Source organism: Pterocles gutturalis, unplaced genomic scaffold (genome assembly GCF_000699245.1).
Source record: "Pterocles gutturalis isolate BGI_N339 unplaced genomic scaffold, ASM69924v1 scaffold11813, whole genome shotgun sequence".
Lineage (NCBI taxonomy): Eukaryota > Metazoa > Chordata > Aves > Pterocliformes > Pteroclidae > Pterocles > Pterocles gutturalis.
Genome location: NW_010125716.1, coordinates 32,687 through 48,930, shown reverse-complemented (window position 1 = coordinate 48,930; position 16,244 = coordinate 32,687). Strand labels below are relative to the sequence as shown.

The 16,244-nt window shown below is 38.7% G+C and overlaps 1 protein-coding gene across 1 annotated transcript in view; it reads left to right on the top strand.

Annotated features, from left to right (window-relative positions):
- Nucleotides 1–10,757, top strand: part of SH3YL1 (SH3 and SYLF domain containing 1) — a gene marked incomplete at its 5' end in the record, with an annotated part of 35,965 nt that extends 25,208 nt beyond the window's left edge. The window contains one exon of the mRNA XM_010078680.1: nucleotides 10,216–10,757. Within this exon, the coding sequence (XP_010076982.1) occupies nucleotides 10,216–10,415 (200 nt within the window). The remainder of the gene's footprint in view (nucleotides 1–10,215) is intronic.
- Nucleotides 10,758–16,244: the final 5,487 nt, after the last annotated feature.

The window sequence follows — 16,244 nt, the reverse complement described above, 5'->3', positions numbered from 1 at the left end:
TATTGTATCAACTGCACCACTCAGCTTGGTGTCGTCTGCAAATTTGCTGAGGGTGCACTTGATTCCCTGATCTATGACATTGATAAAGATGTGGAAGAGCACCAGTCCCAAGATAGACCCTTGAGGGATACCACCGGTGACCGGCCTCCATCCAGACATAGAGCCGTTGACCACAACCCTTTGGCTGTGACCAGCCAACCAATTCAGCCAACCAATTCTTTATCCATTGGACAGTCCATCATTCAAATCCATACCTCCCCAATTTAGAGAGAAGGATGTGGTGAGTGACCATATCAAAGGCTTTGCACAAGTCTGGGTAAATTACATCTCTCGACCTTCGTTTGTCCATGGATGCCGTCACTCCATCATAGAAGGCCACCAGATTGGTCAGGCAAGATCTGCCTTTGGTGAGGCCATATTGGCTGTCTCGGATCACCTCTTGGTCTCCTGTGTGTCTTAACATGGCTTTGAGGAGGAACTGCTCCATGATCTTCCCAGGCACAGAGGTGAGGCTCACCAGCCTGTAGTTCCCTGGTCTTCTTTTCTCCCTTTCTTAAAAATAGGAGTAATGTTTCCCTTTTTCCAGTCGCTGGCGACTTTGCCCAACAGCCATGGTTTTTCAAATATGATGGAGAGTGGCTTGGCAACCACATCAGCCAGCTCTTTCAGAACCCTGGGATGCATATCATCTGGCCCTGGAGACTTATATACATTCAGTGTCATGAGGTAGTCTCGGACTTGTTCTGCTGTTACAGTGGGAGGCATTCCGCTCCTCTCACCCTCACCTAGAGGTTCAGAGTCCTGACAGACATGGGAAGCCTGACCATCAGTAAAGACTGAGGCAAAGCACTTATTGAGTACCTTTTTCCATGTCTGAGGATGCCAGTTCTCCTTTCTCATTTATCAGAGGGGGAACACTCTCCTTTGCCTTTCTCCTCCTGCCTATGTACCTGTAGAACCCCTTCTTGTTATTTTTCACTTCCCTCGCCAAGTTCAACTCCATCTGTGCCTTGGCTTTCCTGATCCTATCTCTACACATCTGGACAACACCCCTATATTCTTCCCAGGCTACACAACCCTGCTTCCACTTCCTGTACATTTCCCTCTTTTCCTTCAGTTTGAGCTGCAGGTCCTTGCTCAGACAATCTTCCTTCATCTTGTTTTGGAGTTCTTCAGTACTATGCTGGACCCTTTTAAAGCATTTTCTCTTGCACTCAGTTCAAGCCATTGGCTCTATCTATGCTGATAAATTAAACATTGCCAAGGAATGGGCTTGGGCACTGAAACTATCACTTATTCCATTCCATTAAATTGTTAGCACATTCCTGGTATGATTTTGATCTGGGAAAGGTATCTTTCATTAGTAGTTTGGAAGTTGTCATGTGCCAGAGACTGTCCCCAGTAGTCAATAGGAATGAAGCTACTTGTGATTTGGAGATGTGAAGTTTAATAGTATGGACAGAGCCAGCCTGCCAGCTGGCCTTGGTACTGCTCCATTCACACATATAAAGTGTTCCTTCCAAGTCTCTGGTGACCTCTTTATAACCACATATTAGAAATTTAGTTCTATCATCCCTTAACCTGATAGATTAATTGTCATCTTCTGTTTTCTTTGTTAATACTTGTGCTCCCTAAATTCCATTGCTGGGCTATGTCTGTAACTGCCTTTACATCTATATTTCCAGTGTGTCCCTGAGAAGGTGTCCTTATCAGACCTCTATTTTTCTGTTAAGATTTCCCAGCTAGCTGTCCTTGTCCCTATATTGTGGTTTAACCCCAGCTGGCAGTAAGCACCACACAGCCGCTTGCTTACTCCGCCCAGTGGGATGAGGGAGAGAATCAGAAAAGTGAGAAAACTTGTGGGTTGAGATAAAGACAGTTTAATAAGTCAAGCAAAAGCACCGTGTGCAAGCAAGTGAAACAAGAAATTCATTCACTACTTTCCATCAGCAAACAGGTGTTCGACCATCTCCAGGATAGCAGGACTCCATCATGTGTAACAGTTACTTGAGAAGACAAACACCTTAACTCCGAAGGTACCCCCCTTCCTTCTTCTTCCCCCAGCTTTACATGCTGAGCATGATGTAATATGGTATGAAATATCCCTTTGGTCACTTTGGGTCAGCTGTCCCATCTGTGTCCCCTCCCTAATTCTTATACACTCCCAGCCTACTCTCTGGTGGGGTGGGGTGAGAAGCAGAAAAGTCCTTGACTGAGTGTAACCACTGCTCAGCAATAACTAAAACGTCCTGTATTATCAGTACTGTTTTCATCACAAATCCAAACATAGCCATATACTAGATACTATGAAGAAAATTAATGCTATCCCAGCCAAAACCAGCACACCATTTCCATTTGCTAGATAAGATTTTCTGCAGACAACTCATAACTATCTTTATTCCAGATCCATCTCTTCCTGCCTTACTCTTGTACTCCTTTGTTAACTAATTATGAATTCAAGCTAAGAATGATCAAATAGAATCTGAAACTGCCTGTTGCTGACCACTGCAGAGTGTGATCTTCAAGTTAAATTTCTTTAGAAGTTTGCAATTTCTGAACAGTGAGTCCTATAGATTGTTTTCTGAATACCATTTCAAAGACGCGGCCTTTTCTTTCTGTCTCCATTTTTGTCCTGTTATGATTCAATTGTTGCAACATCCTTCTCTCTGACCTTTGCAAATTCAATATTCCTTTACTCCCATCTAGATTCAGTTCTTGTTTCAAAGTTAATTTCCTGCCCTGTCACTTTGTCCATCCTTTGCAGTCCTCTGCTGACTCTCAGGTTGAGTATGTCTTTCTGCTCAAACAGAACCAAAAGCACTCCCTGCCAGATCCAGCTTTCATCCCATTCTTGTGAGTATTACAGATTGAATTTAGTGGTTCACCTACCTATTTCAAAGTTAAAATTAAGCCCTTTCTCTGCCTGCCTTTAGGCATCATTGTGGCCCAACGCTGTTGCATTCCTCAAGTCAAAGTTTTAGGTCTGTAGTTCCCACTGTCATGAGCCCTAGCACTAGTTCAGAAGCCATCCCTGTCATTAGTGGTTACCCTGTTGCCTTCAGAATTTACTGCACCCCTTGCCTTCCATATTCTAATGCACAGTGTTCTGGATCCAGCAGAAAATGTATCTCTTTGGTTCTTGCAGTTCCTGTCCAAAACCTGCCCAAAATATAGCTCAATAAGCCTCAAGTCTGAAAATGTGAAGGAGGAGGTGCAGCAGTAATCACAGTAAGAACTGAACCAGTTCAAACCCCTATTGACAGTGAGCGCAGAAGCTGAATAGCTGTTGCTGACTGGGTACTGTACTCAAATTCTAGTTCCACCCTTAAAGCTGACTTGGACTGTAATGAAGTAACTCTTACCCACCTCAGAATGAACCGTAAGACATTTATTGCTCTTATTCTATCCTCCTTCTGTCCTGCAAGGTTCAAGTGTTGTCTTGTAGTTTCCAGATCCAGCTCTATTGGTTGATGAGCACAGCAAATCCAGATATATCTGTAAGATGATTACTCTTGCCATTTAATGCCTCATCTCATCCCTGATATTGCTTGTCCACCAATGAATCTTTCTCTTCAGCCCTCACTTTATTAAACTCTGATCCTAGTCTTAACCCTAACAGTAGCCCAGTTGCTGTCAGTCCTAGGCTAAACGCATTTGTTTTTGCAAAAAAAGAACAGCCATACTAGCCTCTTATGGGACTGCTAGTGAGCTTACCTTTTATTACATATTTGAATTCCTGTTCTCAGCCTAGCTTTATCATCACAATGCATACTTGCCCTCCTTACTAGACCAGCAGTTAAATAAGTTCTTTCATTATAATTATTAGTTAAAGTTCAGTAATGGCTTTGATCCATTCTGTCTGAACCCTAATCTGGAACCTTTCCAGTCCAAACTCTTCCCCCATGCAATTACAGATGTTCATACTGCTTTTATACTTCAGGGTAACTTTGTTTCAAAAGTCTCTTTGAAGTTTTTCACTGAATCACAGAATGGCTGAGGTTGGAGAGGGCTTCTAGAGATCATCTGGTCCAACCTCCATGCTCAAGCAGGGCCAGCGAGAGCCAGTCGCCCAGGACCATGTCCAGGCAGCTTTGAAATACCTCCAAGGATAGAAACTCCACCACCTCTCTGGGCAACCTATTCCAGTGCTCAGTCACCCTCACAGTAAAAAAGTGTTTCCTGATGTTCAGAGGGAATCTGCTGTGTTTCAGTTTGTGCCCATTGCCTCTGCTTCTGCCCTGGGCACCACTGAAAAGAGTCTGGCTCCATCCTCTTTCCACCTTCCCTTCAGGTATTTATAGACATTGATGAGCCTTTTCTTCCCTAGGCTGAACGTCTCAACTCTCTCGGCCTTTCCTCATAGGAGAGGTGCTCCAGTCCCTTCATCAGCCCCATGGCCCTTTGATGGACTCTCTGCAGCATGTCCATGTTTCCCTTGTACTGAGAAGCCCAGAACTGGACCCAGCACTCCAGATGTGGCCTCACCCATGCTGAGTAAAGGGGAAGCATCACCTCCCTTGAGCTGGTGGCAATACTTTGCCTAATGCAGCACAGGATACTGTTCACCTTCTTTGCTGCAATGACATGTTGCTGGCTCATGTAAAGCTGCTGAATCAAGCTAGCTAATGGTTGTCTTCCTCTTTTACATGTCCAGTTTAGGCCTGATAATAATCTTCCTTTTTAATATTCTAGTTGGGGGCAAACATCTTTCAGGCAGTTTGGTATAATCAATATATGTATTCACACACCGTATTTACACTCACAATCATATCTTAGCAGGTGTTGTTGTCCAGACTATTTGCTAACGGTGGCCATTAAAATCTATAAATTCTTCATTGTTGCTGGCACCAACTATCATTTTTTACTCAGAGACTTGCAGGACCCAGTAATTAACCTAGTTCTTCAGCCTACTTGGGGTTCTTTCCTGAACTCTAATTATTAAGTCAATACTAATCCTTTCCAAACAAAAGCCCAGTATCCCATGACAGGTAAAGAACTAAGATTTCTGTATGATCACTGTTAGTTACAGCTCTCATCCTAAACCTATGAGCAATACCCAAGGCTTTCAATGCCTCTGAACACTGTACTAGTGATAGTAAACCTTTTTGATACTTGATATATTTGTTTTTAAAAGCATAGATGCTTGCATCTGCCTAGATCCATTGGTTGTTTTCCATCATTTGGTCTGTTTGTTGGTTTTCTCTAACTTCTGCTGCACAAACAAGGTTCATGTGATTGCTTGGTTTTCTAGGTCTCCATGTACCTGATGAGAATTGTATTACAACTTTTCTGTAAGCTGACACTTTTTGGTGGAGCTTTTATGCCAGGACCATACAACTTCTGTCATCTCTGATGCTGGAGATTCATCTGACTTTTAACATTTTGTGTGGCAGCTCCAGGCACTCCTCTCTAGTTCTTTACAAAATACAGAGAAAGTAGCAGTTACTATGTTGAATGTGTTGCTCATTCAGGATGATTTTTAAATAACAAAATCTATAGCCATGCATTCTAAAGGTTGCACAAAAAAATTGCGTTATTCAGTTTCAAGGAAAAATATATCTACCTAGACAATCACATTTTTTTTATGGTATGTTGCATTCCAATAGAAGCAATGTTATAACCTTCCAACTTCAAAAGAAACCAGACCCACAGCCCATTTACCAAAGTAGAGATGTAGCAGAAAGTGCATAGTATGTGGACAGTCAACAGCTGGACTACCACGTCAGTCATCAATCCCCTTGATCAGATGGCTCACCAGTGGTAACAATGGAGTCACAGTCCTTTTTTGTAAGCTCTTTAATATGGTTTAGATGAGCCCAAAACCAGTAGTAATTGTTTGAGTTAGTTCACTTATAGTTTCTGTCATACAGGCGCACACTTGACCCACAAAATCGTGTTAGCTGATGATTAGCAAATTTTTTAAAGTGGATGTTTAGCAATCTCACCACTAACCTCAAGCACATGAAACTTATTTCAGTTTTATTGCTGTGTCAATGGCCAAAAGCAGCACGTTACAGTTTTTATGTAATTATTCTGCAAGGTCTTCAGCATCAGACATTCAGTGGCTAGGGGATATATGCATCTATGCCAGTAAAATCAAATTTGGGGCCCACAGCTGGGCTGTACTATTCTGTGTTCCAGCTCAGATTTAGTTTTTGAAAGCATAATAAGCTGAACCCAAAAATTATATAAAATATCTTTTTTTCTCTAAAAGTCCATCTTAGAATCAGCCTATAGGTTTACTAATATTTTGTAGGTTCACATTAGAAACTAGTGGCTCCATCTACGAGTAAATTAAAGAGTGTGAAGGCACTATAACTCAGTTGTGTTGTTCGAAAGTTCCTTGGCATTATTGTCACCTAGCACTTTCCCAGATAATGTGGTTTATGAGTTACTCCAGTATAGAAACCAGTAGGTAGTTTGGATGTGGCTCTCCTCTGGATGGTGAGCGTTTGCTAGTATGCATGTGGCCAGTCTATGCCAGCTGGCCTCAAAGTCAAAGAAAGGCTCTGGTACTCTTCAAACAATTAATAGAAATATAGCCAGTGTATCTGTTCCATAGCAACTTTCTAGAGAATGCTTTAATTCTGCCATGAATGTGCTGTAGTTAAAGATGGTTTTATCGCGCTCCCATTCACTCTGGGGCTGGTACTGCAGCACACCCAAAAGACCATAAATTCACTCTGGTTTATACCTCATCTAACCCTTAATCCATAGCAGTAGTCCTTAGCAAAAAGTTCAGATCATTATGGTATGTAAAGATAAATAAAAATGAAAGGATATTGTGGTCAGAGCAGTTTGTTATCAAGCATACGCCGTACCCATGTGTGCTAGAGCACTGAATATGTATGCTGGCTGCTGCACTAATTGATCTGCAGCCAAAATTTCTGTATTTCTGTTTTGACCACTGTATTTGTAGAAGTGTGCTATGTGTATTCAGATACCATTAATTAAGGATTTTCCGCAATGTAATTTGTTTTTATTCCAGTGTGCATGCTCATAAATCTCAATTATTTCAGTATCATATGCTGTATGTAGCACTGTAGCACCATCTTGTGTGAGCTGCAAATGTGGTTTCAATATATGCATTCAGCAATCTTCATGTTGACTATAACAATTTTATTTAAAACCCTTTTATGTAAAACTGAAATCAGGAAACAAGAACGTGAAATAGCTCCCCCTTATAATATATGTAGTAGATTTTGTAACAGTGCATTCATTTAAGATAACTATTTGTTAGGATGATCCATAGAAGTGTGAGGCATGGGATGCTGCAATTTGTAGGCAATAAATATACATTTTATTTGTTTTATGATGCAAAAATACAGAATTAAAGGACAGAGATTACAATCTTTGTGAGAAATAAAATGAAACTAATATGGGAAAGATCTGCTATGGAAAATTAAGTAGGAATTGTTATGAAATAGCTGACAGGCATAAAGCTGGAAAATGCTTTTAAATCATAGCAGGTAAAAAAATAGGTCAAGGACACAGAACTCGATGTTCATAATCAGCTGTAGTGCTTTGGGGTTTCTGTATGTTTAGAAAGATACACATGCAAAAGGACAAAAAGTGGGGCAGGAGATGCATAAAACAATCTTGTTCATATGACAGCAAACAGTAATTGGAGGCTTGATTGTGGTGCATCAAATGCACTCCTACACTTCAATATCTCACACACATTTCTTTCATTCCACCTTTTCATGCTTGAATTTGTGTCTAGTGTCCCTTTTTTATTCTTCCTACTTTTACTGAGCTAGTTTCTATATACTCAGTAGTTTGTGTAAGAGGAATTATAGTCTTACTCTTAATGCAAGTTCAGCCATGGAGTAGGTAACTGTGACTTGCTGCCATGCTATGAGTCCAGCATATTAAAGTGGTGGTGACAGTTTTTCTATTGAATGTAATGCAAAGAAGCTCTCACTGTCACTTTTAGCACTTTCAGTCTCTTCTTTTGTGCTGTCAGTGATCTGTTTTTCCAAGTATATTAGGATAGTTTGGGCAGCTATAAATATATAGTATCTCCAATGGTCCTTGAGTGATTGTCCATTTGAGCATTTAGATGATAGAAGCACATATGGTTAAGAACTCAAAGTATAGGAATTTGTAACCTTTGTCATAACTTATAAAATGCACTTTTACCCGTGTGTGCTTCCTGACTGTGGCACAGGGGTAAAACACGCCCCCCTTTCCCTTTTATATGCAACTAAGTCAAAACTGTTTTCATGCCTTAGCACCTGAAGAGTCCTTAGCCACAGTATTTCCTTATTGTTCTTAAACTAGGAGTAAGAAGTCAAAGCATATTTTACTTTTGTGGGTTTTGCTACGATTTCCTCAATCAAAATATATTGTTTCAAACCACACTTTGCATGGGAATACATCATATCATCCTGACTGCATCAAATGCTTGGATTCTTGGAGGAAGATCATGTAATTACTGAATACTTAGTCTGTCAGCGTTTCAAGTGTGAAAGTAAAAAGTATATTTAGAAAAGCTGTATTGCTGCCTTTTTTTGGTAGGCATAACTGGTGGAGGTAGGGACCTGGTAAAAATGGGTATTCTCATCTGGTTTTGTCTTCACATCAAAAGAAATAGTGGTGTATGACTTTAGATCATTAATATAGGTATCAGGAGAGAGAGACTGTGTGATCAAGGAAGACAGGATTTGACTTCTCTGCAACCAAAACTATCCTAGCACATGGCCAAATAATTTTGTATTAAACTTTGATGATTGCTACAAGTGCAGATCATGAAGGGAAAGAACTGGCCTAATGAATGAACATTTATATTGACAGATGCTGGGGAAAAAAATATATGCTCTCTGTGCATACATTTGTAGTCCATTATTCTCTTTCTGTCCTGTTTTGGCTACAGTTTGGAAGTTGGAGGCTTGGGGGAAACAGATTTTTCCTCTTGCTTTTGAAGTGATAAAAGCAAGCAGAAGAAAAGCTCTGTGAATGTCAGTTGTTGACAACAGACTTACAAAAAAAAGTTGTATCAGTGCTTCTCTCACCATCCTTTCTAGATCTGTACTTGCAATGGGTAGACTAGGATGAGCTAGGATTTCCCCTTTTGCAACAGTTTGGCAGCAAGCAGGTGCAGCTAATGCTAAAAGCCTTTAATCTTGCATGCTTGAGCATTCGTGCAGCCATCATGTCTGTTTGAGCAGTACATGCTGAAATCTCTCCACCAGGCTGTGTAAATGTCTTTATTATTTCCTCTTAACTAGTCTTCCGTTGCACCTTCCATTTTTCACTTTTAGATGCATTCATATGAGAGATTTAACTGTTTGCTAAATTAACGCTAAACAAATGTAACTACCTTATATAGTTCAGACAGTTAAAGGAATTGAGAGCAAACATAATTATTGGCAAACTGGAGACATTCACTTAGATTAAGAGTTCAATAGTAATAAACATTGAGATATTTGCTAAAAAAGTGTCAATGGGAATGGAGGCTGGATCCAAGACTTTAGATTATTTTAAAACTAGATCAGAAGATTCATGGCATGATTCCAACTGCAGCTAAGGTCTGAAAAAGTTTTGTAAGATCATGGTGGAAAGAGAATAAAAGCCATTTGCATATGTGGTCTAAAAAAACACTGTGCAAACCAAGTCACTTCCAGCACATCAAACTGTTATCAGTTCTCTTTCCACTAGCACATTTTCTGTGTTTTGTTTAATGTGCGAGATACACCAAAATCCTAGACACTGCAAAACCTATGGAAGGAGAAGGGAAGTGTTGTGAATATTTTGTATTTCACCATCCTATATCCTGAGTATTGATAAAAAAATCAAATCCCTGCTTTAAGTTTTGCAGGAAACTGTCACAGAGAACGCATACCAAAACTAAAACCCAAAAGTGGTTCTGTTCAGCAATTTTTCAGGAAGCACTCGCACTTTCTTCAACATACCACTTTTGTTCCCACTGTCTCTGTTTGACCGTATGAGGCATATAGAAAAAATTCTGATCTTTATTTTGTATAGAGTACTACTTCATTTAGTAGACTCTGCTGATAGGCTAGAATCCAAATTTCAGTTACCTAAGAATGTAGTGGGAATGGAGGGTTTTTTCATCAGCAGTTTATCTGATCAGATAAATTATTGTGGTCTCTCTATTACTGTTTTCTATTGTCATTTAAGAATATTGTATTTAAGGACTTACTGTATGTGCAGTTTAGTAATTTCCTTTTTATTTAATTTCTTTCACTTCAGGTAACTCTTGGAGTAATCCAGTAGAAGTGACAGCACTTTATTCATTCGAGGGACAACAGCCAGGTGACTTGACTTTCAAAGCTGGAGACAAAATCACAGTCACAACCAAAACAGATTCCCAGTTTGATTGGTGGGAAGGAAGAACAGGAGGAAAAACTGGCATCTTTCCAGCCAATTATGTTGCCATAAGTAACAACTAAATTTATATGGAAGAAAATGTTGAAGCAGTAATATATTTACACTGAAACCTATATTTTAACTTTTTAGTTTTTGTTAAAATTAGATTCTTGATCAAGACTATTCTAACACTAAATTGAAATGCATTAAATGACCTTAGCTTTCTCCTAAACTTATTTCTTAAATAAACAGTAGGTGGTAGTCAATTTATGATGACGTCTTATTTTTGAGTAAGTTGCTGTATAAAAGGTACTCCAATTTGTGTCTAGTTTCTATTTTGTCTTGCTATATGGATTATTTTTTTTACATGAGGTAAAAATTACAAGCAACTTAAAACTAGATGTGCTGAAAAAATACTGATTTCTATTAAATTATAATTTATGGTCTCTTTCTATAATAAATGCTCTCAAATTTGCTTCAAACCATCTCTGAGTTGGAGTTCTTTACTTTTACTAAACACACATTTTTTCACAGGTATGGCAGAAGAAATTACCTTTATACGTGGTTTTAAAAATCATTTTAGGCATTGCAGTTTTTCTTAGTAACTACTTTAGGGCTGATCTTCAATATTTGTCCTTGTTAGGCATATAAAGACCTTTTTTTAAACAACTCTGTAACGGTTAAGCAGTTCAGATTCTCTGATAGCTTGTTCATCCTTAATGAACTTAAGCACTTCTGAAAGGTTGTGTAATAAAATGCATGAATAGCCCTTCCCAGAAAATAGATAGGCTTACAATGTCCCTTGATTCCTATAGGAACTTGTTCCACAGATGGAGAGCAAGATAGAGAAATGTCTGTCTGGTTCACAAGTGAGCTTGCACAACAATTCCTGCTTCTTCCCATTTAGGATTTTTTTAATGTTTAATCTTTAAGGAAAAAACAGCACAGAGTAAATTACAGAATAAATAGAACAAATTATTAACAGTAAGATAAGGAAGCTATTTCTATAGGATATATGTAGTAGTAATGTATAGCACCATCATTCACAGATTTGAATTTAATTTTGAGTATTTTTTTAAATCAACATAATTTTGCAGATGCAGATATTGACTTGAAAGTTTATGTGACAAATCAGAGCAGAGGTGAGAATGAGCCTTAGAGTTTTTGAGAACCAGTTTTGTTTCCTTCTCATTGCTGGATATGCTGAATTTGCCTCTTATACGGGGTTAATGCCAAGATGATAATTATGCTGCTTTCGTCTCAGCTTTTCCCCACTTGAAAATGTATTTCATTAAGTCCTTGTTTCTTCTAACAGTGCCATGGGTATCAGGTGTAAAATTAGTATGTGTGATCTTTCCAGCAACCAAGTTGCAGTTGATCTGCTGTTATGATCTACTAATCTGTCAAGTGTTGTTTAGCTTTAAGTTATCCCATCTGAATGGCAAGATTAAGTCTAGTAGAGAGGAAGATTTATCATCATTAGAAAATCATTCCGTTCCACTCTTTGGCAAAAGTGTCTGGATTTCTTTCAGACTGGGCCACACGTTTTTGATAAACTCAAAATGAGACAGAAGAGACTGAAACCAAAGTCAAATGCATTTACCACCTTTCAATGAAATTCCTCATATTCTTTGCCTCAGAGACAAGACAGCTGTATATGATCTGTTTTCAGACAGATACCACCACCAAATAGATTGATACTACTTGCAGGTATTTTTTTGGAAAGTATTTTCCAACCATTTGGAAAGAGTTTTATAACCTTACGCAGCTGCAGTGGGAGTGTTGATCTATGCCTTTAGAAAGATTGTTGTAGCATCTGCCAGTTTGAGGTGAGAAAGCAAATTCTGGGTTTACCTATCTTTCACAGACTGCATCTATCACTTATTAAGCAAGAAAACACTATATCATCCAATATCAAGACTCAGTGAACAGGATTAATTATAATATCATAGACCCAGAAGCTAGGTATGCCACATATTCACAAAGAATCACTCCTGCATTTATTATACACTGTTGCTGTGCTTTAGTTATGCAGTGCAAGCTGAGGCATCCACTAGCAGAATTGGGCTGTAGCACTTCATTAGTCATTTCCAGAATGTTGGCTGCTTTTTCAGCCAGTGAACTTGCTTTTGTGTAGGGTTGTTAAAGTGTCTTAACTCATCTCAAGTGTCTTCTTCCATGAAACTGTCAGAATTTATGAACTTGCATAGTAAAATCTTTTTATTGCTTATGTAAATTCAGTTTCTTGGATTGCCTTATCTGAGGTCAGGGAAAAGTTAGAGTTGTCTAATCTAGGTGTTCATGATAGTCTGTAGTAGTCTGTAGACTCCGCAGGATAGCACTGATCAATTACTAAATCTAAATTGCATTTTGAGGGGGAAATACTGTATGGCTAGCATATCTCACAGCTGGAACATTTTTTTCTTCATCTAAATACAGGATAGGAAAGAGAAGATCCAGTGGATTAGCCTAATGTGTGAAAAGCCATCGTTTGTCAAAAACACATCTTCTTGAGGCACTACGGAACTCTACTGCCTGCTTTTATGTGCTTTTGACACAGGCTGGATCAACCCACGTCCGTGGGCTTAGGCTAATTCCAAAAGTGCTTTTACAGTGAAAACGCTTTATAGTAAAAGGCAGTCTGCATGATTTGGTAAACTAAGAGATCTGTAAGGAACAGGTAGCTATATAGCAGGTTCTCTGCAGTAGGTCTAGGAGCAGAAACTGAGAGATATACACAGTTACCCAAGAGACACTTCTGTTAAGAGAGATTTTCCATGAAAGAAAGTCCATGTATGTGTTCCTTTGCTGCACAATGCCTGACCCAGATCCAGAAGAAAGATAAGATATTGAAGAAGATGATGGTGCCTCTTGCACAAAGTATTAAGTGTTTGTAAGCTAGTTATGAGGTGCCTGGCATCCATGTTTTAGTGGTGGGGTTGGAAGGATAGATGTCTGTGGGACCAAGTCAGTAGGTATCTGTAAAAAATGAGAAAAAATGAGCTGTAGAGACATGGAGTTCCCTCAAGGGATACTTAATGAAAGGTACAGAGATTACGAGCAAAGTACTTCTGCTGTGGTGTTGAGCAGGTTGAAATCATCATCTTGCTCTGATAAGCAGTTACCTTCACCATATAAAACAACTTTTTATTGCTGAAGCACTGTTAATCAGACAATAGTAATTTCTCTAAATATAATGCAGGTACTTTCCATATTTATTTTGTGACTATATTTTATATATGACAGCCCAATTTCCTGTCAGTCTTCGTGGGCTTTATTTTGAGCAAGGTAATTCCCAAAGCGTTGTAGTTATGACTGTGTGCTCTGTGTTGAACATCATCAGGTAACTTCATCATCTTAACATTAAATGTTTCACCATCCTAAATAGTCAAAACAGAATTCTTTCTTGGAGAAAATCTTATGGCTTACCAGATTATAGGCTTCAAATTTTGAATTTCATGGTGCCCAGAAATCATTTTTTCCATTGTACCTCCAACCATTTTTCTCAGGATATGATTACCAATGGGTCACTGGACTGGCAGATCAGTATTGCAAGGTGCGCTACGAAGAATCTTCCTTCTGTCACATCCAGCTGGTGGGTGTTCACCAACACGTGCATATATTGATGGTAGTTTTGCAACAAAGTTTTTACCAACTCTGGCCTTCTATAAAATATCAAACGATTTGTCTTCTACAAGCATTTGAGTGCATCTTCCCTGCTATCTGTGTCTGTTCATCGTTTCAGAAACTGAGATGCTTACATAAATGTCACAGTTGAAGGACAAATGAAAAGAAAACTTAGCTTTTTCTCACCCTCAGCATGAGTTTGGGTCTTGCTTGGTTTCTAGGGGACTCAATTGTATCCCTCTTAATAGTTTACAGGGCTAAACAAGGTTTTTTTGAGGTAAATCTGAGATGATTAAAGCCTTACAATGGTAACTTTTGTTGCTTACAACTGGAGAAAGATAATTTAACAGTTTCCATAGTCTCCCTAAGCTGTATTTTCCACCTACCCATATTTTCAAACCTGAGTTTGAATTCATTCCTAAGCTCCCTCCATCACCTATGGGAAGACACTTCTGGAGCCTCAGACATGTTATGATGATGTAGCTTCTCCAGTGGTCTGAGATGTTCAGTGAGTGCAAATTTTCCCTTGTGAAGTTGTTCACTGTCCAATCCACTGTTGTCAAGAAAATTCTATTTTTCCACAATAAAAGCTTACCAGAGAATATATATTGATGGTAATTAGGCCATCTACCAAGTCTGTCCAGCAAGAGTTAAAACTCACAGGAATATTCTAGTACATACAATCTCCTCATCAGCTTTTGGATCGAGACTCACTCTCCTTCTTCCCTGTTTTATGTGTTTTCAAGTCATATGACAGCTTACTTTCTTCAAATCCACCCTTTCCAGAGAATAAAACTTCAGAAGATGACATCTGTTTTATGTTGATATTTAGCAAAATTCACATTAGCTGCCTATAGGGTCTGTTAGTTTTGCAGGAACGATCCATTGAAAAAACTCAGAAAAAAAATACATAATTATTAAATACACCAAGTTTTACATAATGTTTGTAATGGTGAAACAATAACATCTGACAGTTCCATGCTTCCAAAATTTTAAATATTCAGAGTATTTAAGCAACCATCTGTCAACAAATTATGTACGTAAGTATTCAGCTTTTGGTAATGGGACAGGAAGGTACATTTTAAAGTTTATCTTTAAACCATAAGATTAACTTAAAAACCAAAGTACTCATTTTATCCTGATACCAGCCAAAGATATAAAATGCAAGGGGAAAACTGAAAAAGAAGGTTTTTTCTTTCCTACAGGAATTTCATCAGCTAGTTGTTAAGACAGAAACACCGTGCAACTGTTATCAAGAGAAAATGGTATCTGTGCTTTCACAAATTTTAAAAAGTTTTGTAAACCTTATTCAGTTTATTCCTAACATCTTTGACAGCTTAAATAATTTTGTCCATTTGTGTTAGTTTGTGATAGTTTTAAGTACATGACCGAAACCATAATTAAAATGTGTTCAGAATCTATTCTTTGTTATATCTGTTTTGCAAAAATCTGTTAATTTACCAGTAAATTAACTTTAACTTGTAATTTTAAAATCTATCTTTGGTAATAAGTATAACTGCAAAACTTTTGATCTGACATTTGCCTCCATTCCTCTTTTCCTTGCAGGCCATTGCTGACCAAAAATATGTGTGTTAAGTGTAGTTGTAAACTTCCATCATGTAGGTGTGAATTTCCAGCTCTTCAGCAACACATAAACATGTAATCCCACTCTCCCTTCTCTTATCAGGCCAAACATTCCCGTTTAGTGAACCTTCCACAAAAACATTTCAGGCCGATCTTTCCTTATTAACTGTTCTGTTTCACTCTTTCTCTGTGTGCACATACACACACTCACACACACAAACACGCACTGGGTGGTTATTTTGGATCCACATTTGGATAAGAACCAGCTCGGTCTGACTGGATGTCTTCCTCAGTGATGTTCTGTTTATCTTCATAAATTGAGAGGAGGATGAAAGGCAGAAATTCCTCTGGACTCAGTACTATCATCTTGAAAAATGACTGAGTTTCTCCTTTAAAAGCTCAATAAATTTCTGCAGTAGCTGTAATCATGCTCGCACAAATTATGAAACCAGATTTTTAGAAATTGTGTCAAACTTCACTATCTTAAACACATATTCATAGAATCATAGAATGGATTGAGTTGGAAGGGACATTAAAGATCACCTAGTTCCAACCCCCCTGCCATGGGCAGGGACACCCTCCACTAGCCCAGGTTGCTCAAAGCCTCATCCAGCCTGGCCTTGAACACCTCCAGGGATGGGGCATCCACAACTTCCCTGGGCAACCTGTTCCAGTGTCTCACCACCCTCATAGGAAAAAAC